Consider the following 19264-nt stretch of genomic DNA (forward strand, 5'->3'; position numbering starts at 1 on the left):
CAAACAGCCCCACCAGAATCTCAAAGTTCTGAAAGCAGAGAGTCATAGCTGGAAATATCCAAACCAGGAAAGCCAAAGATACACAATATGTGTTGTTCCAAATATATCTTAGTCTACCATTCAAACTAGCCTAACATTGTGTGATGGATGAAGAAGAAACTGCTCTTTGTCATTCTCCAATCTCTTTTGAAGTAATTTCCACTTGTTCCACTATCTAACTAGAAGTTCAGAGCCAGTTTGGTGTAGTGGTTAAAAGCACTGGGCTTGAAACTGGGAGACCTTGAATTGTAGTCCTGCCATAGGCACAAAGCCAGCTGTATAAGTTTGGGCCAATTGTTCTGTCAGCTCTAGGAAGAAGCTCTTAGAATGATATCAGAGCTCTCAGAGCAGAAGCATACAGATATTATATTGTGTCATGCCCCAGTGTACGGGATTTTCCATGACTTCTACTCTTTCTTTTGAAAGTGGGGGGGGGAGCGATTTCTTTGTTTTTACAGTTTATATCCTGTGTGGTGTTTTGCAGTTACACTGACCACCAGCAGACACCATGTGACTAGTTTCATCCTCTATTGGGACTCTTCAGATAATATTCTGTAGGGTTCAAACCCTCTACCGGGAATTGAACTCATAAACCCGTGGAAAACCCTATATGTGGGAGCAGGACACAATATAACATCTGTAATATTCTGGTCTGAGAGCTTAAGGGAAGGTAGACTGTATATACCATCCTGAGAGCTTCTAGGTATCCTTTCCTGCTACCACTGAGCACCAGGACGTGGATAGTTCCTAAAGCTAATGCACTGAATATAGTTGCCTAAAGTGAGACCGTCTGTGAGATCAATTCTGGGTAGAGGGTTTAAATCCACAAGAGACCCAATAAAGGATGAAAGTGATCATGTGATACCTCCTGGTGGTCAATGCAAATGAAAAATACCACCCTAGGAAGAAGGCAGTGGCCAAGAAACCTACATGGACTTGTCCATATAATCACATCCACAGCAACCTATCAGACACTTCCCTTGGATCTCCAGCCTTATATCTCCTCTATTGGAGTCCCACCTTGGCAGGTAGCTACACTGCTACGACCTGTTTTTGAATGGAGAGATGCCACCCCTCACCTGAAGTGGAGCTTCTTCAGGTATCAGGTTAGGTTTTTCCTTTTAACTGAGGTTACAAGGCCTAAGCAGTTTGGAGTATGTGATGCTAGCTTATAAGCCCAAGATTGGAGTAATCAAGAGAAGGAATTTTATTTGAATAAAAGCACCACAATAGGGATAACAAACAATGGGAGTGTGAAGCCTGAATTCTAAAGCAAGCATTCAATAATCTGTAAAAGTATGATGAAAGTTGAGTGTTCAGAACAGAACAAAAATAAAAAGAAATCCTCATAGGACTTAATGTCCCTGCTCTGTCCCTGCTTATTGATTCCCATTCTCCCAGGGTTTTCTAGGTTATATCAGGCTCAGTTTAATGAAATTTCTTCAGATGCCTATTTGAGGAAGTCCAAATTTTATCTTCTCCTGAATCCTGCTCCTTCCCTTTCATTAGGGAAGACAGTGACTGGGTTTTGAGAATGCTTAAAAGTTTTCCAGCAAGCTGGTAGGCCACTCATAATTAAGAGGCCCCTTAAACTATTACATTGATGTGTTGAGGTCAGTCCTGAAGTCAGGAATGAAAGCCCTGGGGGTTTCTGACATGTACATTTGATGTTTACAGATATAAGTCTATTATGCTCAGTGGGACTTATTCTGAAAGGATATATACAGTGGTACCTCGGATCACGAACGCTTCTGTTCACGACCAATTCGGGTCACGAACAGCACCGTTCGCAAAATTTTGCTTCCGCTCGCGAACGCCGGATCGGGTGACGAACAGGATCCGCGGCCATTTTCCCTCCCGTGACACGTGGTCATGGCTTCCTGCAGGGAGGGGGACTCTCCCTCCAAGCAATAACTGCCTCCCCACCCGCCTTCCTGTCCTCCACGCCAGAAGTCGCGTCGAGCAAGGTTAGCATTCTCTCTCTTCGTACTGTACTTTGTGTCATATTTTTATGGTTTAAAAAAAAAAACATATGGTTCAGAACGGATTAACCATAATTACATTGAACCTTATGGGAAAATTTGATTCGGGTCGCAACCAATTCGGGTCGCGACCAGAGTCACAGAACGAATTAAGTTCGTGAACCGAGGTACCACTGTACTTAGGTTTCATTCTTACAGTTGGTATCCTGTGCTCACATCTCCAGTATAGTTTTTTGATCACAATAGGAATTTTGAATCACCTTCCTTATTAAAAAGGGAGAGAGGAAGTGGAAGGAAAGAGATATACAGCCCAATCTCTTTCCTTCCACTTCCTTCCCCCCTCCCTTTTTTTAAGGTGAATAATAAAGATATTTGTTTGAAAAATGAGGTTTGGAGGAAAGGATAGACAAGATGAAATGTGTTTACACTTTTCTTCATTTATATTTGTTGCTTTGACACAATTTAATCTCCCTAACTACAAATAAATGGGTGAACTATAGAAGTATGTTATAATCCCTCCATTTATGTCTCTTACATTGCTTTGAATGCCAAGAATAAAGCACTATTGGTTATTATCCTGTGAACCTGCCAAGTTGTGCTTATTTTAGAAGTTTAATGTTAATGAAAAGGATTGGTGGTCAAAAGTGTCAAAAAACTATGTGATAAAGTATTAGATGCAGACAAGCTAGAGAATGACATGTTAGGGCAAATAGGGGCAGTGACTGAAAATATTTATTCAATGTCCAATTACTAATTATTTGCAGTGAGATTGGTAACGTGAATAGAAAGGATAGAGCAGTATTTCTCAACCTTGGCAACTTTCAGATGGGTGGACTTCAATTCCCAGAATTCCCCAGCCTATTTGCAAATGAGGTTTAGAAACATGCACACTTTGAAACTGATTTGAAAGAAGTACTTTGGACCACATGCAAGCAAAAACACCTCTCAACTCTTCATTAAAACAGCCTGACTTTTTCTCTCTGAGCCTGAAAAATGATGAAGATGCTTCAAGGAATCTACTCATTAAAGTTAACACAAGTTTTAAAGCAGCAGCAACTTTTTTAGGCTCTCACAGAAACCTGAAAAAATGAGACTCTCTTAATGAAGAATAGAGAGATGCTATGGTCATGTGAGGTCTGAAGCTGTTCTTCTGAACCATTTTTGAAGTGTGCACAGTCCTCACTGAATTCCTGCCATTGCTTTTCTATTACATAAATAGATTGCATATATAAATAATGGGTTCAGTTTGTAAAAACAAATCTAAGCATTCCTGGACTTTGAATCCAGGTTAACCAGGACTTTGAATCTAAATAAAAGTGGGAAGCCCCCTTTTTGATAGATAATTTATATCAGGGTTTTTAATAGTAAACAGAACATGACTTTGCTGGCCATGAGAAAAATTGGAATAGTGTAACCAGACATAGCACTAAATGGATCATTATTTCACTGTGATCATCTTAGTATGGGTTATACTTAGTAGAAGTTTGGGTTTGAAATAATTAGATAGGTGGAAGCACCTTAAGCACTTTTCTCAAACCTATTATGCTTTCATGAAATACTTTGCTGACCCCCTAAATGTATTCCTTTCCTCTTCTTTCAGATCCAAATTTTTTAAAAAAATTAAATATATTTGCTTTTCTTCATCTATACTAATCCACACATCTACAGTATCCTTTCCTTAAATTATCTAATTTTGGTTCTTATTAGTATATCAGATTCGCTAAAATGCATCATTCTTTCCGCAAGGATTTAGATTCCATTTAATTAGCTCCTGTTAGCCCTCTTAATGCAAATTTCAGAACTGAGACATTTAAGACATTTTTTCCCTGCTTGCTTTTTGATAAAATTACTGTTTTAAGAAGTTATTTATGCAGAATTAAGCAAAAGATAGTCTTTTTTCCAAAGACCTAGATTCCAAATTTAGAAGAGCCCATAATTCCAACATGGTAGCCATGTTAATCTTTTGCAGACAAAACAATAATGAAACTTCTGGTACTCTAAAAACTAACCAGTACACGCTAGACTAGCCTTCCCAACCCAGTTCTGTATGTGTTAGGATTACAACTCTAAGAATTCCCATTTAAGCATAGTCACTGGCTGGAAATTGCACTAGATCAGTTCTGTTAAATGTCCAATAGCCAACATTGGACTATACAACACCTCCCACCCCCATTTGCCCTTCTGCAATCTGACTTTTTTTAAATGAAGATCTACCTAACTTTGGATACTCAGAATTAATTTGGATATTCTTTGTTTTCATGAAAACCTGGTTTAATCAACTCAGGCTTCTTCTCCTAATCAGTGGGAGCCGTCTCAAATAGTTAATTATTTGGGGAGAATGAGGTATTGTTTCTTTGGCTTTTACACATTCCAGTTACAAACAACTTCTGTTTTAAATTTAACAAACCTTTCCATTTATGTGCATGTACATAAGGTTCTGCTCAAAGTATGATCATGGTATAGAAGTTTTCCTTGGGAAAGAAATCTTTAACCTTACTGCTCCTTTTTATATTCTTTAGTTTGGCCAGTTTTTTTCTTTTTAGCATAATCTTACTTGTATATGTTGACTTAGAAGCAAATTCTGTTAGATTCATTAAGGCTTACTTTCAGGTTAGGGGGCATAAGTTTGTAGCCTTAATATAGGTTATAAGCTGAGAGAACATAAGAATGTGAAAGAGCTTTAATAAATGAGCTATACCATTTCAGAGCTTAAATCTTTAAAATATTGCTTCTTATTAAGAGTCTAATGCTTTTAAAATGTAAATACAAATAACATTTTGCCTTCCAAGCATGACTGTCTTAGTGGTTTCTCACATATATAGAAGCATATTATATTTTCCAGACCATTGACTTAACAGCAGTTCACTCAAGTTAGTCTGTTCTTTGTATGGTGTCGGTCCATTGATGACTTTATTTTGGAAGTTAGTTTTCCTTTTGCATCTTTTTCTCATGATAGTGGCTAAACAATATTTACCCAGATAAAAATATACACAAGCAAGCAAACAAGTTCAAAGCCTGACTAATGACATATTCCTACAAGACTTGTTCATCACTTCTCTGCAGTAAACAAGTTGAATGGCTTGAACAATGCCTTCTTGGGCTAATTCCCTATGAAATAAGAGAGAAATAGTGATCCCTCTGAGTTGCTGAAAGAAGGGTCTATTCCCCATGTCACCTACCATGAATCTGATTCTTAAAGCCGTTAGTTTCTACTTAAGCTTTCTGGAAGTCATAAAAACAAACCACATTAAGTTTTAATATGATGGCTTGGTTCATACAATACATATAAGACATAATGAGCCTATTACCATAACACACTTAACTGGTTTGTTGTGTAAGGGATTCATGCAAAATGTGAACATCAAAAATGGGTCACTTGGCCGAGTCAGCTGCAAGGTAAGCTAGATACAGTCCAAAAGGACTTCATTTTGAATAGGTTTAAACTAATCCCACCCCATCAGCCATGTGGGAAAACTAAAGCATAGTCAGTTGTCCCATTTGGCCTACCTAATCAAGGAAAAACTGCTGGAGAGGAAGGGGGGTTGAAATGTAACCCCCTCTATTATAGAACTCATTGACAAGCCCTGGAGGTGCTGAGTAGATCCCCAAGCCATGTCTACCATTGCCTGGTCATTAAGGAAGAGGAGAGTGATGTCATGAAGCCTTGCCAGTGTTCTTTTGATACAAGAGCTCATAGGTACCAGACAGTTCCTGGGAAAAATGAATGGGGATGCTTTTCAGAATGATGAATTTTATTTCAGTTAGTGTGATTGTGTTGTCAGAACCACCAGTAAGAAGATTTCCCTGTATTGGTACCTGACTGGAATAAGCATGTTAGATGAATATGGTTTATTAGGTTTTTGGTTTAGCCATTGGGATTTGTTGACATTGATATATGATTTTCAGTATTATTCTATAGTCGCCCAGAGTCACTTGGTTGAGATGGGCGGCTATAGAAATTTAATTAATTAATTAATTAATTAATTACGTGAACAACAGTTAAAATGAACGAAGAATATTCCTGAACTGTTCAAGTCAATGATACGTAATTGAGTAAGTAGAATCAGGGGAAACGAGGACTTCTTCCTTGAATGGTTAGGTTGGAAGGAGGAGGAAAAACAGGAAGTTTGTTGTCCTTCCCAAATGATCAGTTCTGGTGGTTGATAAGATTCAGAGATTAACATAGTAAGATATTCTATCACACAGTTGCCTGGTCATAAACTATTATGTATGTGCTGTATGTTTTTCTGCCAGACTAACTATTGTAATTCTGTGGACTAACTATTGGTTTCCTTCCCAAATACCAGTATAATCTGACCTTTTGTTTGGTGGTTTATTGCTTAATAGGGATGTGCAAAACAGCTAGTTTTCAGTGGTTCATGACAACCAAAGCAAACATATTTGGTGAGAACATAGACCAAAATATGCATGTTCTGGGCAGAGGTTTTCAGGGGAGAGTGGAAAAGCCAGGATGCTGGGATTGCCAACAGCTACAGTGAAGAAGGGAAAGGAAGGCATTGGGAAGATCAGGCAAGCAGCCTTATGGAAATGCCACAGTGAAGCAAGGACATCAGTGGTGGTGATGGTTAAGGGGAGGTAGGGAAATGCCATGCTGGAAACCAAGACCTTCATTGGTGGCAGAAGCCTAATGAAAATAGGCAAAGGAAGATACTGAGAAGATTGTGGAGGCCACATAGAAGAGGAGAGGGAGAGGCACACCAGCCTTGTCCTACTTAACCCATAAGACCTCTTAATTTCATTCTAGTTCTGCCAAATCTCAGCCCACAGGAGTTGTTTGAAACAAAGCACATTTTCCATTTCTATGTTAAACTTCAGTTCACAGCATCCATGACAATTAGCAAGGCTGGCTGAAGTCGATGGAAGTTAAAATTCAGCTGCAGCTGAAGAAGTTCCACATTTCTTGTCTCTGGAGTATTTTTGAAAAGGGGTTAAGTAAGTTTCTTCATACAGTACTTGTAGTCAGTAAGAAAGAACATCTTTTTCTGGATTGGATCTACCAGAGGCAGGACTATTCTGGCTTCTGACAGGAAGTACTCTATCTAGATTTTTATTTTTATATTCAGTAGCTATGCAACAATAGCTCTTTTCAGTGCTTCATAGAAGATAAATTTAAGCAGCCTTCTTAAATCTAATCCTCCCATTTATTCAGCTTGTGTAACTAGAATTTGAAGGAAAAAGCCTCAGTGTTATCTATTTGAACCAGAGTCAGCAACTTCTTTATTTATTATTAAATTAATTATTTATTGTGAAAACAACCAAGGTGGTATACATCAATCTATAAAAGTAGCTAAAGTAAAATCAGTACACTTAAAATCACAAATTAAAACAACTTCAATAATACCATCACAATAATTAAGAGGCAAAAGCCTGGCAATAGAAATGTTTCCCTTATTCTCAGTACTGGGAAAGAGGGGGCCAAATATATTTTTTAAAAAAATAAATTGCTTAGCCTGGAAGCTCCACAGGAGAAGATGCTCTCCCGTTTGCCCTCCAGACAAACCTCTGGCTTGAGGGGCGCCTTCAGAAGGGCTTCACCGGCTATTCTGAGTAAACAAATTCCTAGCAGGAGAGGTACTGTAGTCCTGTAGATAATCAATCCCTAAAACCTCTAGGGCTTTAAAAGTCAACAATAGCAGTTTAAATTATTGGGAGTCTATGCAGATCTTTCAGTACAGGGATCATGAGATCACTGTACTTTGCACCAATTAATAGTCTAACTATGACATTTTGCACCAATTGCAACTTCTAGCCTCACATAAAGTCCACTGCATTAGTCAAGAAGGCTTGTAACCAATTGGGGATAATTATTGCCAAGTTTGACAGGCTCAGCAAAGGTCATGGGTTGTACAAACACAGCCCTTGCCACAGTCACCACCTGCAAATCCACTGACAACTGAGCATTACGAAACAGTCCCAAATTATGAACCTGTTCTTTCTGGGCAGAATCCATCTCTCTCCTTCCCAACATCACCTCTGTCTCGCCTGGATTTAATTTCAGCTTGTTTTTTCTCATCCAGTCCTTGATTGAAATTAGGTAGCATGTAAGGGTATTGATTGGTTCCTTGTTTGCATAAGGCCAGCATGATGGAGTCCATGTATCTACAATAGAAAAATCAATTATTTTTAAGGATGTCATGTAAATTCTTGAATGTGGATTGGTCTTTCTAGCCTAGATACACAAGGGCATATTGCTTTCATAAAAAATATAACAAAGTTAGTGGTGGTATAACTTTTATTTACAGGTGACATTTAGGTATTAAGAAAAGTTGTCTGAGGTTTTATTTTGTTTTGTTTTTTTGGTGCCTTCAAGTCAGTTTCTGACTCCTGGTGATTGCCTGGTCTAGTCCCTGCCGTTTTCTTGGTGTTTTTCAGAAGTGGTTTGCCACTGCCTCCTTCTTAGGGCTGAGAAAGAGGGGCTGGCCCAAGGTCACCCACTGGCTTTGTGCCCAAGGCAGGACTAGAACTCCCAGTCTCCTGGTCTCTAGCCTGGTGCCATAACCACTACACCAAACTGTCTTTCAAAAAAATTAGAACCATAAAAATATCATGAAGTTCAGTTCTTTAATAATGTTGCTTGCCTGTAAACCCCTTCATGGATCACTGCCGTGTCGTGGCGAAGGGGCTTGCATAACTCTATGAAGCCATGAACCATGCTGTGCAGGGCCACCCAAGACGGACAGGTCATGGCAGAGAGTTCTGACAAAATGTCCACTGGAGAAGGAAATGGCAACCCACTCCAGTATCCTTGCCAAGAAAACTGCATGGACAATGTCAAAAGGCGAAAAGATATGACGCCGGAAGATGAGCCCCTCAGGTTGGATGGTGTCCAATATGCTACTGGGGAAGAGTGGAGGGCAATTCCAAGTAGCTCCAGAAAGAGCAAAGCGGCTGGGCCAAAGCCGAAAGGACACTTAGTCGTGGATGTATCTGGAAGTGAAAAGAAGGTCCGATGCTGTAAAGAACAATATTGCATAGGAACCTGGAATGTAAGATCTATGAATCAAGGCAAGCTGCATGTGGTCAAACATGAGATTGAACATTGACATCTTGGGAATCAGCGAATTAAAATGGACGGGAATGGGTGAATTTAACTCAGGTGACCATTATATCTACTGCTGTGGGCAAGAAACCCTTAGAAGAAATGGAGTAGCTCTCATAGTCAGTAAGAGAGTGGGAAAGGCAGTAATGGGGTACAACCTCAAAAATGACAGAATGATTTTAGTGCGAATCCCAGGCAAACCATTCAACATCACAGTCTATGCCCCAACCACTGATACTGAAGAAGCTGACGTTGACTGCTTCTATGAAGACCTATAACACCTTCTAGAACTAGCACCAGAAAAAGATGTCCTTTTCATCATAGGGGATTGGAATGCTAAAGTAGGAAGTTAAGAAATAAGCGGAATAACAGGCAAGTTTGGCCTTGGAGTACAAAATGAAGCAGGGGCAAGGGTAATAGAATTTTGTCAAGAGAACAAGCTGGTCATAGCAAACACTCTTTTCCAACAACACAAGAGACGACTCTACACATGACATCACCAGATGGTCAATACTGTCGGGAAAAACCACGTTAAACATGGGAGGCAGACACACCATAAAACAAGTTACTTCAAAGTTCTAAAAGCTTTATTAAATGTTAGTTTAACAAGCAAGTACAATTCAACCAATAGCATACAAGGTACCTACTTAGATTCACATTGCAATGTCGTGACCATTTTAATCGAGCCGTCAGGTAAACAGCTTGACCAAAATGGTACCGACCCCCTCAGATGCAATCTTTTTTATCCTCAAAAACCACAAACCACAGACATGACTCCTAGGTTTAGCAACTGATTCATAACGTCCTTGGTGCTAATTTTACCATACCTTCCTGTTCTATTCCCATCAGCAAGTTGCTTAGTCTTGCATTTGACATTTCCTGTCATTGCCCTATAGGTCACAAGAAGCTAACCTGGCTTTATCATATGCAATCAAAACTAACATTAAAACATATAGAAGGCTACTAAAATTTTCCTCTCACAATACCAAAATCAGATTGATTATGTACTTTGCAGCCAAAGATGGAGAAGCTCTATACAGTTAGCAAAAACAAGACCAGGAGCTGACTGTGGCTCAGATCATGAGCTTCTTATTGCAAAATTTAGACTTAAATTGAAGAATGTAGGGAAAACCACTAGACCACTCAGGTATGACTTAAATCATATTCCTTGTGAGTACACGGTGAAGGTGATGAATAGATTTAGCGGATTAGATTTGGTAGACAGAGTGCCTGAAGAACTATGGACGGAGGTTCGTAACATCGTACAGAAGGCAGGAACTAAAACCATCCCAAAGAAAAAGGACTGTAAGAAAGCAAATTGGCTGTCTGATGAGGCTTTACAAATAGCTGTGGAAAGAAGGAATCCAAAAAGCAAGGGTGAAAGGGAAAAATAATGCAGATTTCCAGAGAATAGCAAGGAGAGATAAGAAAGCCTTCTTAAATGAACAGTGTAAAGAAATCGAGGAAAACAATAGAAAGGGGAAGACTAGAGATCTCTTCAAGAAAATTGGAGATATCAAGGGAACGTTTAGTGCAAAAATGGGTATGATAAAGGACAAAAAAGGCAGGGACCTAACAGAAGCAGAAGAGATTAAGAAGAGGTGACAAGAAAACACAGAAGAACTATACAAGAAAGCTCTTAATGTCCCTGATGTCCATGCTGATGTGGTCACTAACCTTGAGCCGGATATCCTAGAGAGTGAAGTCAAGTGGGCCTTAGGAAGCATTACTAACAACAAAGCTAGTGGAGATGACAGTATTCCACCTGAGCTATTTAAAATACTAAAAGATGATGCTGTTAAAGTGCTGCACTCAATATGCCAAAAAGTTTGGAAAACTCAACAGTGGCCACGGGATTGGAAAAGGTCAGTTTACGTTCCAATTCCAAAGAAGGGCAATGCCAAAGAATGCTCAAACTACCGCACAATTGTGCTCATTTCACATGCTAGCAAGGTTATGCTCAAAATCCTACAAGCTAGGCTTCAGCAGTACATGAACCAAGAACTACAGGATGTACAAGCTGGGTTTCGAAGAGGCAGAGGAACTAGAGATCAAATTGCCAACATTCGCTGGATCATGGAGAAAGCATGAGAGTTCCAGAAAAACATCTACTTCTGTTTCACTGACTATGCAAAAGCCTTTGATTATGTGGATCACAACAAACTGTGGCAAATTCTTAAAGAGATGGGGGTACCAGACCATCTTACCTGTCTCCTGAGAAATCTGTATGCGGGCCAAGAAGCAACAGTTAGAACCAGTCATGGAACAACCGATTGGCTCAAAATAGGGCAAGGAGTACAACAAGGGTGTATACTGTCAGCCTGCTTATTTAACTTACATGCAGAGTACATCATGAGAAATGCCAGGCTGGAAGAATCACAAGCCGGAATTAAGATTGCAGGGAGAAATATCAACAACCTCAGACATGCAAATGATACCACCCTAATGGCAGAAAGTGAAGAACTAAAGAGCCTCTTGATGAGGGTGAAAGAGGAGAGTGCAAAAGCTGGCTTGAAACTCAACATTAAAAAAACTAAGATCACGGCATCTGGACCCATCAATTCCTGGCAAATAGAAGGGATAGAACTGGAAGCAGTCACAGACTTCATTTATTTGGGCTCCAAGATCACCGCAGACGGATACTGCAGCCATGAAATTAAAAGACGCTTGCTCCTTGGGAGGAAAGCTATGGCAAACCTAGACAGCATATTAAAAAGCAGAGACATCACCATGCCAACAAAGATCCGCATAATCAAAGCTATGGTTTTTCCAGTAGCAATGTATGGCTGTGAGAGCTGGACAATAAGGAAGGCTAAGCATCGAAGAATTGATGCCTTTGAATTGTGGTGCTGGAGAAGACTCTTAGGAGTCCCTTGGACTGCCAGAAGGTAAAACCAGTCAATCCTAAAGGAAATCAACCCTGACTGCTCATTGGAAGGATTGATACTGAAGCTCAAGCTCAGATACTTTGGCCACCTAATGTGAAGAGAGGACTCTTTGGAAAAGACCCTGATGCTGGGAAAGATTGAAGGCAAAAGGAGAAGGGAACGGCAGAGGATGAGACAGGAAGGCCTGGCTCAGTATGGTTCATGGGGTCACGAAGAGTCGGACATGACTTAACAACTGAACAACAACAAAAAATTGCTTGTAAAAGATTGCAATGCTATGTTTTCTCCATCTTGATAGCAATAAAGATAGTAACTTTAAATCAATGAAGTCAAGGGGAAGAGAATGGCTCTGTAGTTTATTTGAAAGAATTTCACTGGATATTGTTCCCCACTAAATTATAAACGCTCAAAATAGAATGTCTGCAACACATTAAGCCTCAAGGGGCATCTTCTGTGATTTTGATTTCTGTAAATGATTCCGGCATACTTGTCTACCAAAGCATTTTGCTAATTATATCATAGATTTCCCCATTGATGAATATATGTTGAATTAACACAGGAGCATTAATGTTACCCTTTCACTATTATTGTTGTACAAGAAGCCATGGCAGATGTTGGCACTTAGTTACACAAACATTAGTCTTAACGATTGGCCATTTGGATTTGATGACAAACGGGAGACCTGGTGGAAATCTGAGGCTCAAACCAATCAGGAAGTTAATGAGGAGAGAAATTACCCCTGCAGCTTCTCCTTAATTACATCCAGCCTAGGCGGGAAAGGAGTGCTGTGGATGAATCTTGACTCATCAAAGGTGAATGAGGTCAGAGACCCTTTCATTTTGTGTTTTGTATCTAGCAGAGATTGAAATGTTGCAAATATTTCTTCCACTATATTAGCTTTTAAATTGTTTAAAAGTTTGCTTTGATCTTTTGCTGTTTATTGTTCTGGAAACTGGGCACTTCCTTTTGTTCTTCAGTGATCTTGGGCCCTAGATCTTGCTGTATATGTCATTTCCTACATTTATTTCACTCCTTTTGCATGATGCCATTGAAATTAGGATGCTTTACTCTGGCCAGAGGTGGGCAGCCTTTTGGATCAGCAGGCCACAATTAATGCTTTGAGGGGAATGAGTAGGATGACTGTTCAAGAACAGAACAGAACAGGACCAAATTTATTATGGTAGGAGAAGCTGTAAAGGAAGAGCCTTGTTAGAAAATGATCTGGATCAAGCTTGGAGCTGAAGAGAAAAACAAAGAATTCCTCCAACACATCCCTGTTGAAGAGCAGGTTGAGCAGTGGCCAACTGCTCCATTCTTAAGACCCCTCCCTCTTCTCTCCTCCTTCCTGGTCATGTGACCTAGAATGGTGGTGGTGGTATTAAGGGACTGGAAGGAATTCCAGAAGCCATGCTGTGCATGCTTTCCCTATCTTGTTTAAATTTGTATATGAAGCCTATTTTTTTTATCCCACCTTTATTATTTTTATAAAAATTCAATTCTAGGCATATATTGTAGCTTTCCTCAAAATGGCAGTAAACTGTCCCACTCTGGTGGCATCATGCAACCTTAGAGCAGGAAGTGGCACAACTGTGCTCTGTTTTATTCACTTATTTATTTACAAGTATTTATATCCAATCCAATTCCCATGACTCTGGGCAGTTTATACAAGCACAATTAAAACAGACAAATCAAGACAATATGCTGTATGAAAATAGTCATATATTAATACAATGACCATGGCAACCAGTCATTATAAAATACAAAAGTTAGTAAGAATCACCCTCCAAACAATTCTTCAAATAACACAAACATGCCAGGTATATCTCTGGGGCAGTGTATTACAGAGAGGGATTACCTTTGGAGTGCATGGCCCTTTGACTTTCTGCAAGGTGGGACCCTGAGTGTCCCTTCCATACATGCATGAACTGTTGAATACCATAAGCCTCTGGTATGGCCAAGGTGATACATCAAAGCTTCCTTTCACTATTTTGCCACTCAGCTACTTTATGTATCTTGTTCTATATAGAGATGGGCAACCATTGACAGTTTCTTGTTAAACCTAGCTGTGGCAGAATAAGCAGGCCCCTTCACAGTAATAATGATTTTGTAGGTTGGTATATACAGATCGTGTCTAAATATTTATTAATAGATCCCCTGCTTATTTACAGAGGTCCACAAGGCTGACACTGATGCCTATCTCTAGGCTGACACAGATGCCTGGAATCTGTCAGTTTGTTCCACAACAAGGAAGAGAGACTCAGAAAAGCTTTTGTTGCTTCTCCAATCCCGACTGTTAAGATCAGCAAGGATCTTTTGCTGATTCCTTAGCATATTCCAGAGAATTTGTGAGAGGAGTAAAGATGGTGAATTCAGGTGGTAGGGAAAGGTCTGCCACAGTGAAATACACCCCAATAATCTCAAGAAACAGAGCCAGTTTGGTTAAGGCACCAGGCTAGAAAGCAGGAGACGATGAGTTCTAGTCCCATCTTAGGCATGAAGTCAGCTGAGTGACCTTGGGCCAGTCACTTTCTCTCCATCCTAGGAAGGAAGCAATGGCAAATCACTTCCAAAAATGTTGCCAAGAAAACTGCAGGGACTTGTCCAGTAGCCAGGAATCAACACTGACTCAAAAGAATCCCCCCCCCAAAAGAAAGTACTGAACATTTAATTTGATGAAAAAGAATTTGATTTTGAATTGTCTTTCAAAGAAGAGCACTTTAGTGAATCTCTAAATTGGGTGGAATATGAGGTGGCCAAGGCATGTGTGTCTCCTGTCTTTCACAGTGCAGTCATCTCTCCAGGAAGCAGTAACTTCCCTGGTATCCCAACACTTAGTTAAATTCCAGGGGAAGATGCCACGAGAGAACTCCTCCTGGGCTTTCTCATACAGGGAAGTATAGTAGGAAGATAAGTAAGAGAAAATAACACCAGCAGTTGCAGCCTTTGCCAAGCACCTTGAGAATAAGATAGAAAAAAACAGAACATTCTTTGCATGGGAGGAAAGCTCCTGAGAAATTAAAAGGCAAATTCAGCACAGTGCTACTGTTAGGCTTCCAAGAAAGGGGCAGTCACTTAGATGGGGGAGAGACAGTTGCCCTGGCAACTAGATTTTAGAAGTTCTGGGAGTACTGGCAGCCACACCAATGTGCAGAATATACCTCCAGTTTCAATCTTGTTATCATTGCTAGTACTATTTCTCACACTTTTATAGAATTGAGGTCCAGATGTCCATGGAATAAGCATGGGGAAAAGATCTGGTTTGTGTTTACTGACTTCTCCCTGAATTGTATAGTCCAAAATAGGTTCTTTATATATATATGCAGTTGTTTCTTCCAGTTGCATAGAGTCTATATTTGCACAGTGCATATGTACAAAGGCACTGTTCTCTGTTTGATTCCCATTCCCACCACTTTTTCTGTGCCTTTAAGAACAACTAGGAATTCAGTTGCTGAGTTATTGCTTAATTTTTCTTTGTTATATGCCCGTTAAAGGCATTAGAGTCCTTTCAGAAATAAGTAGCAATGCCAGTTCTAATGGAGTTGAAGTCAAGTTGACTTCTGCCAAAGGTATTGCTACCTTTTTTCCAAATGTGCTCCAGTGCTTTTAATAAGACCAGAACAAATTAGTCTTTTTTCTGCTCAGCCAGGGGGCAGCCCCTTGTCAAACTTGTTTGCTCCTGCAAAGTTAAATGCAGATGATACTTGGTCAGGAAATCCCAGGGCTGTAAGCTATGTTGGGAAGTTGAAAAAGCATCCTCCCAAAAAGCAACAACAATCAACCTCTGTATTCTTGCCAAGAAAATATGGATGTGTCCATATAGTCATCTGAACATCTAAAATTAGGCCCAATTGAAGGAAGGCTATACCTTTTCATAGCTTTTGTATGAACATATTTGGTGATAACGTAGATAGCTTTTTCTCAAGTTGAATGCAAAGTGGACTATCCTGGAATATTTGCCTGCCATTTAATTTGCCCAAGTTTCTAAATGAGTCTCAACATTGATGTTAATGATGTTTCTGAAATATATTGCTTAAAATCGTACTGTCACTGACATCTGCTGTGACATCATCACAAAAATAAGGCAACTTAGGTACCTGTGCCAGATATTATGACATCACATAATTGCATTTGTGTCATGACATGATGCACGTGTCATTTTGAGGTCATTGTGGCTTGTTATAGGTAACTCTTGTTTACAGGTGCTACTGCTGTTTTATAATGCAATCATTTTATGTCTGTATTTTGGTTTTATCATGTGTTTTTTCTGGAATCCACCTTTTAAAATGTTAAGGACAAGTTGAAATTATTTAAAAATGCTAGTAAATACCACTCATTCTTCTAAGCTTTAAGCAGATAAGAAGTCCTCTTTCACATAATCTTTATAGATGTTATTCAGATATAACCAGAACTTCAAGGAGGAGACCTTGTTTTATTCTACATAAAATACAATTGACTCATCATTCACTTGTTTTAGTGAAGTTAGAAGAGGTTACTTAATACACAAAAGTCTGGTTATTTCCCATAGATTGTCAGTTTATATGACAAAGAGTTTGTAGGTGTGCATTTTCTCATCCTGAAGCTGCTTTGATGACAGAAGTTTATTCATCTGCTAAACTTCTTATCATGTAGCTCTTAAAATTGTGAGAATCTTACCAGAGAGGGAGAGATGTTGTTCAGTTTTTGTGTCTGGATCTGCATGGGGTTTAAAAAGGACAAATCTACATGACTATTTATGCCTGAATGTTCATTTGAGGTACGAACAATCTATTACCGTGAATAGGCAACCCATGACTCAAGTTCATGTTTTATGACCCACCATGGGCAGAAGTATCCTCCATCTCCACCCATCCCTGGGAAAATGGATAAGAGAAATGAAATGGGTATCCCTAGAAAAAGGCATGGCTGATATCCTCAACAGTCTTTTGGGACTAACATTTAACCTGGGACCAACTTTGTGGTTCCCATCTCAGCAATAATGTCTTAACACATGTCTAGGATTGTACTTAATCAAGTACAAGTTCTGGTTCTACACTGGATTGATTTGTCCATAGGAGTATGTAAGGCAGGTTGGCTGTAAACTATTACTATTCCTGGTCATTTAACGTGGCATTCCCTTTTTTCTTTCCCCTCCCCCTTTATCCCATTGCTTCTTTAGTATTTTCACCACCCAGTAGTCAAGATTCTGGCCTGGTTTCACTTTCCAGCAGTTCTCCCATCAGCAGTGAAAGTACCAAGGCTGTGCTGGAGTGTGAGTCGGCCTCTGACTCCAGCACCTTTCCAGTTCATTCTGTTATGGAAGATGGCGAATAAGCAGGGATTAAAAAAAAGTCCTGCTGTTGATTTCCTTGAAGAAGTGCCTTCATGTTAATTTGTGTTTGCCTGTTTTGTGATGACAGATGCTGAAATAACTGTTGAGAAAATGTTCACTTATTCCCTTTATAGTTGTTCTGCACTTTGTGACTTACAGTCTTAGATAAGGATTAGAACGATGTAGTATAGAGTGCTGCAAGAGTTAAGTATATTGAAAGAAAATTATTGGTATAATCTAATTTTTTTAAAAAAACTTGATTAGACTAATAAACAGTATAGAAATATAATTAAATATTATTTTGTAGATTACTTTGTAGATAAAATGTAATCAAAGTTCAGGGTACACAAGGATACTTAGATTTGCTCATAACTGATTTATCTAGCACATAAGGGTTTGATTAATTCTTTAATGGTGTTCAAAAGCAAGATACTTCAAATATGATGAAAATTTGAGAAATAGGTAGCTTCCTATTGTGAAGTAGAATTGCTCCTCCTTTTTTAAGAGGTACTGCAAGAGTTAAGACTGAGAGATAAGATTGTATGCTTTACAGACCCAGGATTTTTTTCTCTTTTCATGATATGTAAAAGTAGAAAAAAGTTTAAGCAAGAATGGTATTTTTAATTAAAAAAATATCTGTGATGGATTGTTCATAGTTGTTCTGTTTTAATGCAAGATATTGTATTTTGACCAGACATATCCTCTATTACTAGCATAAAAGTAAAAGACATTTGTACAAGTTAACCTATTTGCTACAATGTTAGCTCCAAGTAAAAATGGCCTTTTAAAAGTTATTATAGATTTTTTTCAATATTCTGTTAAAAATGCCTTAGCATGTACTTTCTGTTAGTTACAGAAGCCAACCAGAAATAAAACTACAGTAGTCTTTAAAACAATTCATTGTTCTCTATAGTTGCAGCAGTACTGAAATAAAAATGTTATTGATGACCAAATTTTCTTGTGTGTGCATAGTTGGCAAGCTGTATTAAACAGGAAAAAAAGAAATTACTTGTATTTTCTTCACTCTGTGCTTTGAAAACATCTATTTGATTTCGCCCCCATCTGTTGTAATCAATAACCTGACCATCTTGTTTTTTATTAAATGCACTTACTCTTAATTTCATCCACCAGTGGTTTTAGAGAGAATAATGTGGAGTTACCTATATGGGTTTGACATTATAAATCACTTCTTGGGGCTGAATTGTATAGTGGTATCGATTGATCCTGATATATCACAGAAATTTACTGTCACTTCTGTTTTCAATTAAAGATACAATCAGTCAGATAATGACTTAATTGGATTTTACAGAAGATTGAGTTTTATTGCCCGGTGCTTTACGAGTTTAGTTAAGGAAGATCATTTTATCACACTTGTCAGCCTGCAACTGCAGTTGGGTGCCTTTCTGCTGCAGCCTGCTGCTGTTGCCATTGTGACAGACACATGGTTGGAGCAGAGGGCATGGAAAGAATAATATCAGGGCGAGGTGGCTGAGCTGTGCAGCTAACAGGCAACTGCAGCCAAGAGGATTCCTCCCCCTTTTTGCTTTCTTTCTAAACTGTTGAAATACAGAGCTGTGATTTCTTAGTGAAGCTTGCAGTTTGCCTCCTGTGCTCTGTAGTCTCTTTGCCCTCTCCATTATACAAGGAGAGGATAATGCAACAATGGAGGAGAGGTGAATGTTTACTGTATGACAAGATGCCACCGTGCCAGTCAAACCCTGGAAAGAATAAGATGAATTTAGAAGTATCCTCACCTCCCTGGCACTACACCAGGGTCAGGCAATATTCTGTATTGAGTTTCACATTTAGATCTGATCTTTAATATGCTACAAAAAGTTGTCCAGTCATATAAGTTATCTAAGCTTGGGTAGATGACCACTTTGCTATTAAAAACAAATTAAATTGGAATTATCAGAAGAAATACATAGCATACCCTTACCAGCAAATAAAGCTAGTGTGGAATCCTTCCATTCAGAGATACCTCCAA

At 39.1% G+C, this 19264-nt stretch overlaps 1 protein-coding gene across 1 annotated transcript in view; it reads left to right on the forward strand.

Moving 5' to 3' along the window:
• The window catches only part of DMRT1 (doublesex and mab-3 related transcription factor 1), a 65841-nt gene extending 47473 nt beyond the window's left edge, over positions 1–18368 (forward strand). The window contains exon 5 of the mRNA XM_007423763.2: positions 17125–18368. Within this exon, the coding sequence (XP_007423825.2) occupies positions 17125–17279 (155 nt within the window). The 3' untranslated portion in view covers positions 17280–18368. The remainder of the gene's footprint in view (positions 1–17124) is intronic.
• The last annotated feature ends 896 nt before the right edge of the window (positions 18369–19264 follow it).

The sequence above is a fragment of the Python bivittatus genome, unplaced genomic scaffold (assembly GCF_059951505.1).
Source record: "Python bivittatus isolate LINGU-HERP-01145 unplaced genomic scaffold, Pbiv_v1 ctg000850_np1212, whole genome shotgun sequence".
Classification (NCBI taxonomy): domain Eukaryota; kingdom Metazoa; phylum Chordata; class Lepidosauria; order Squamata; family Pythonidae; genus Python; species Python bivittatus.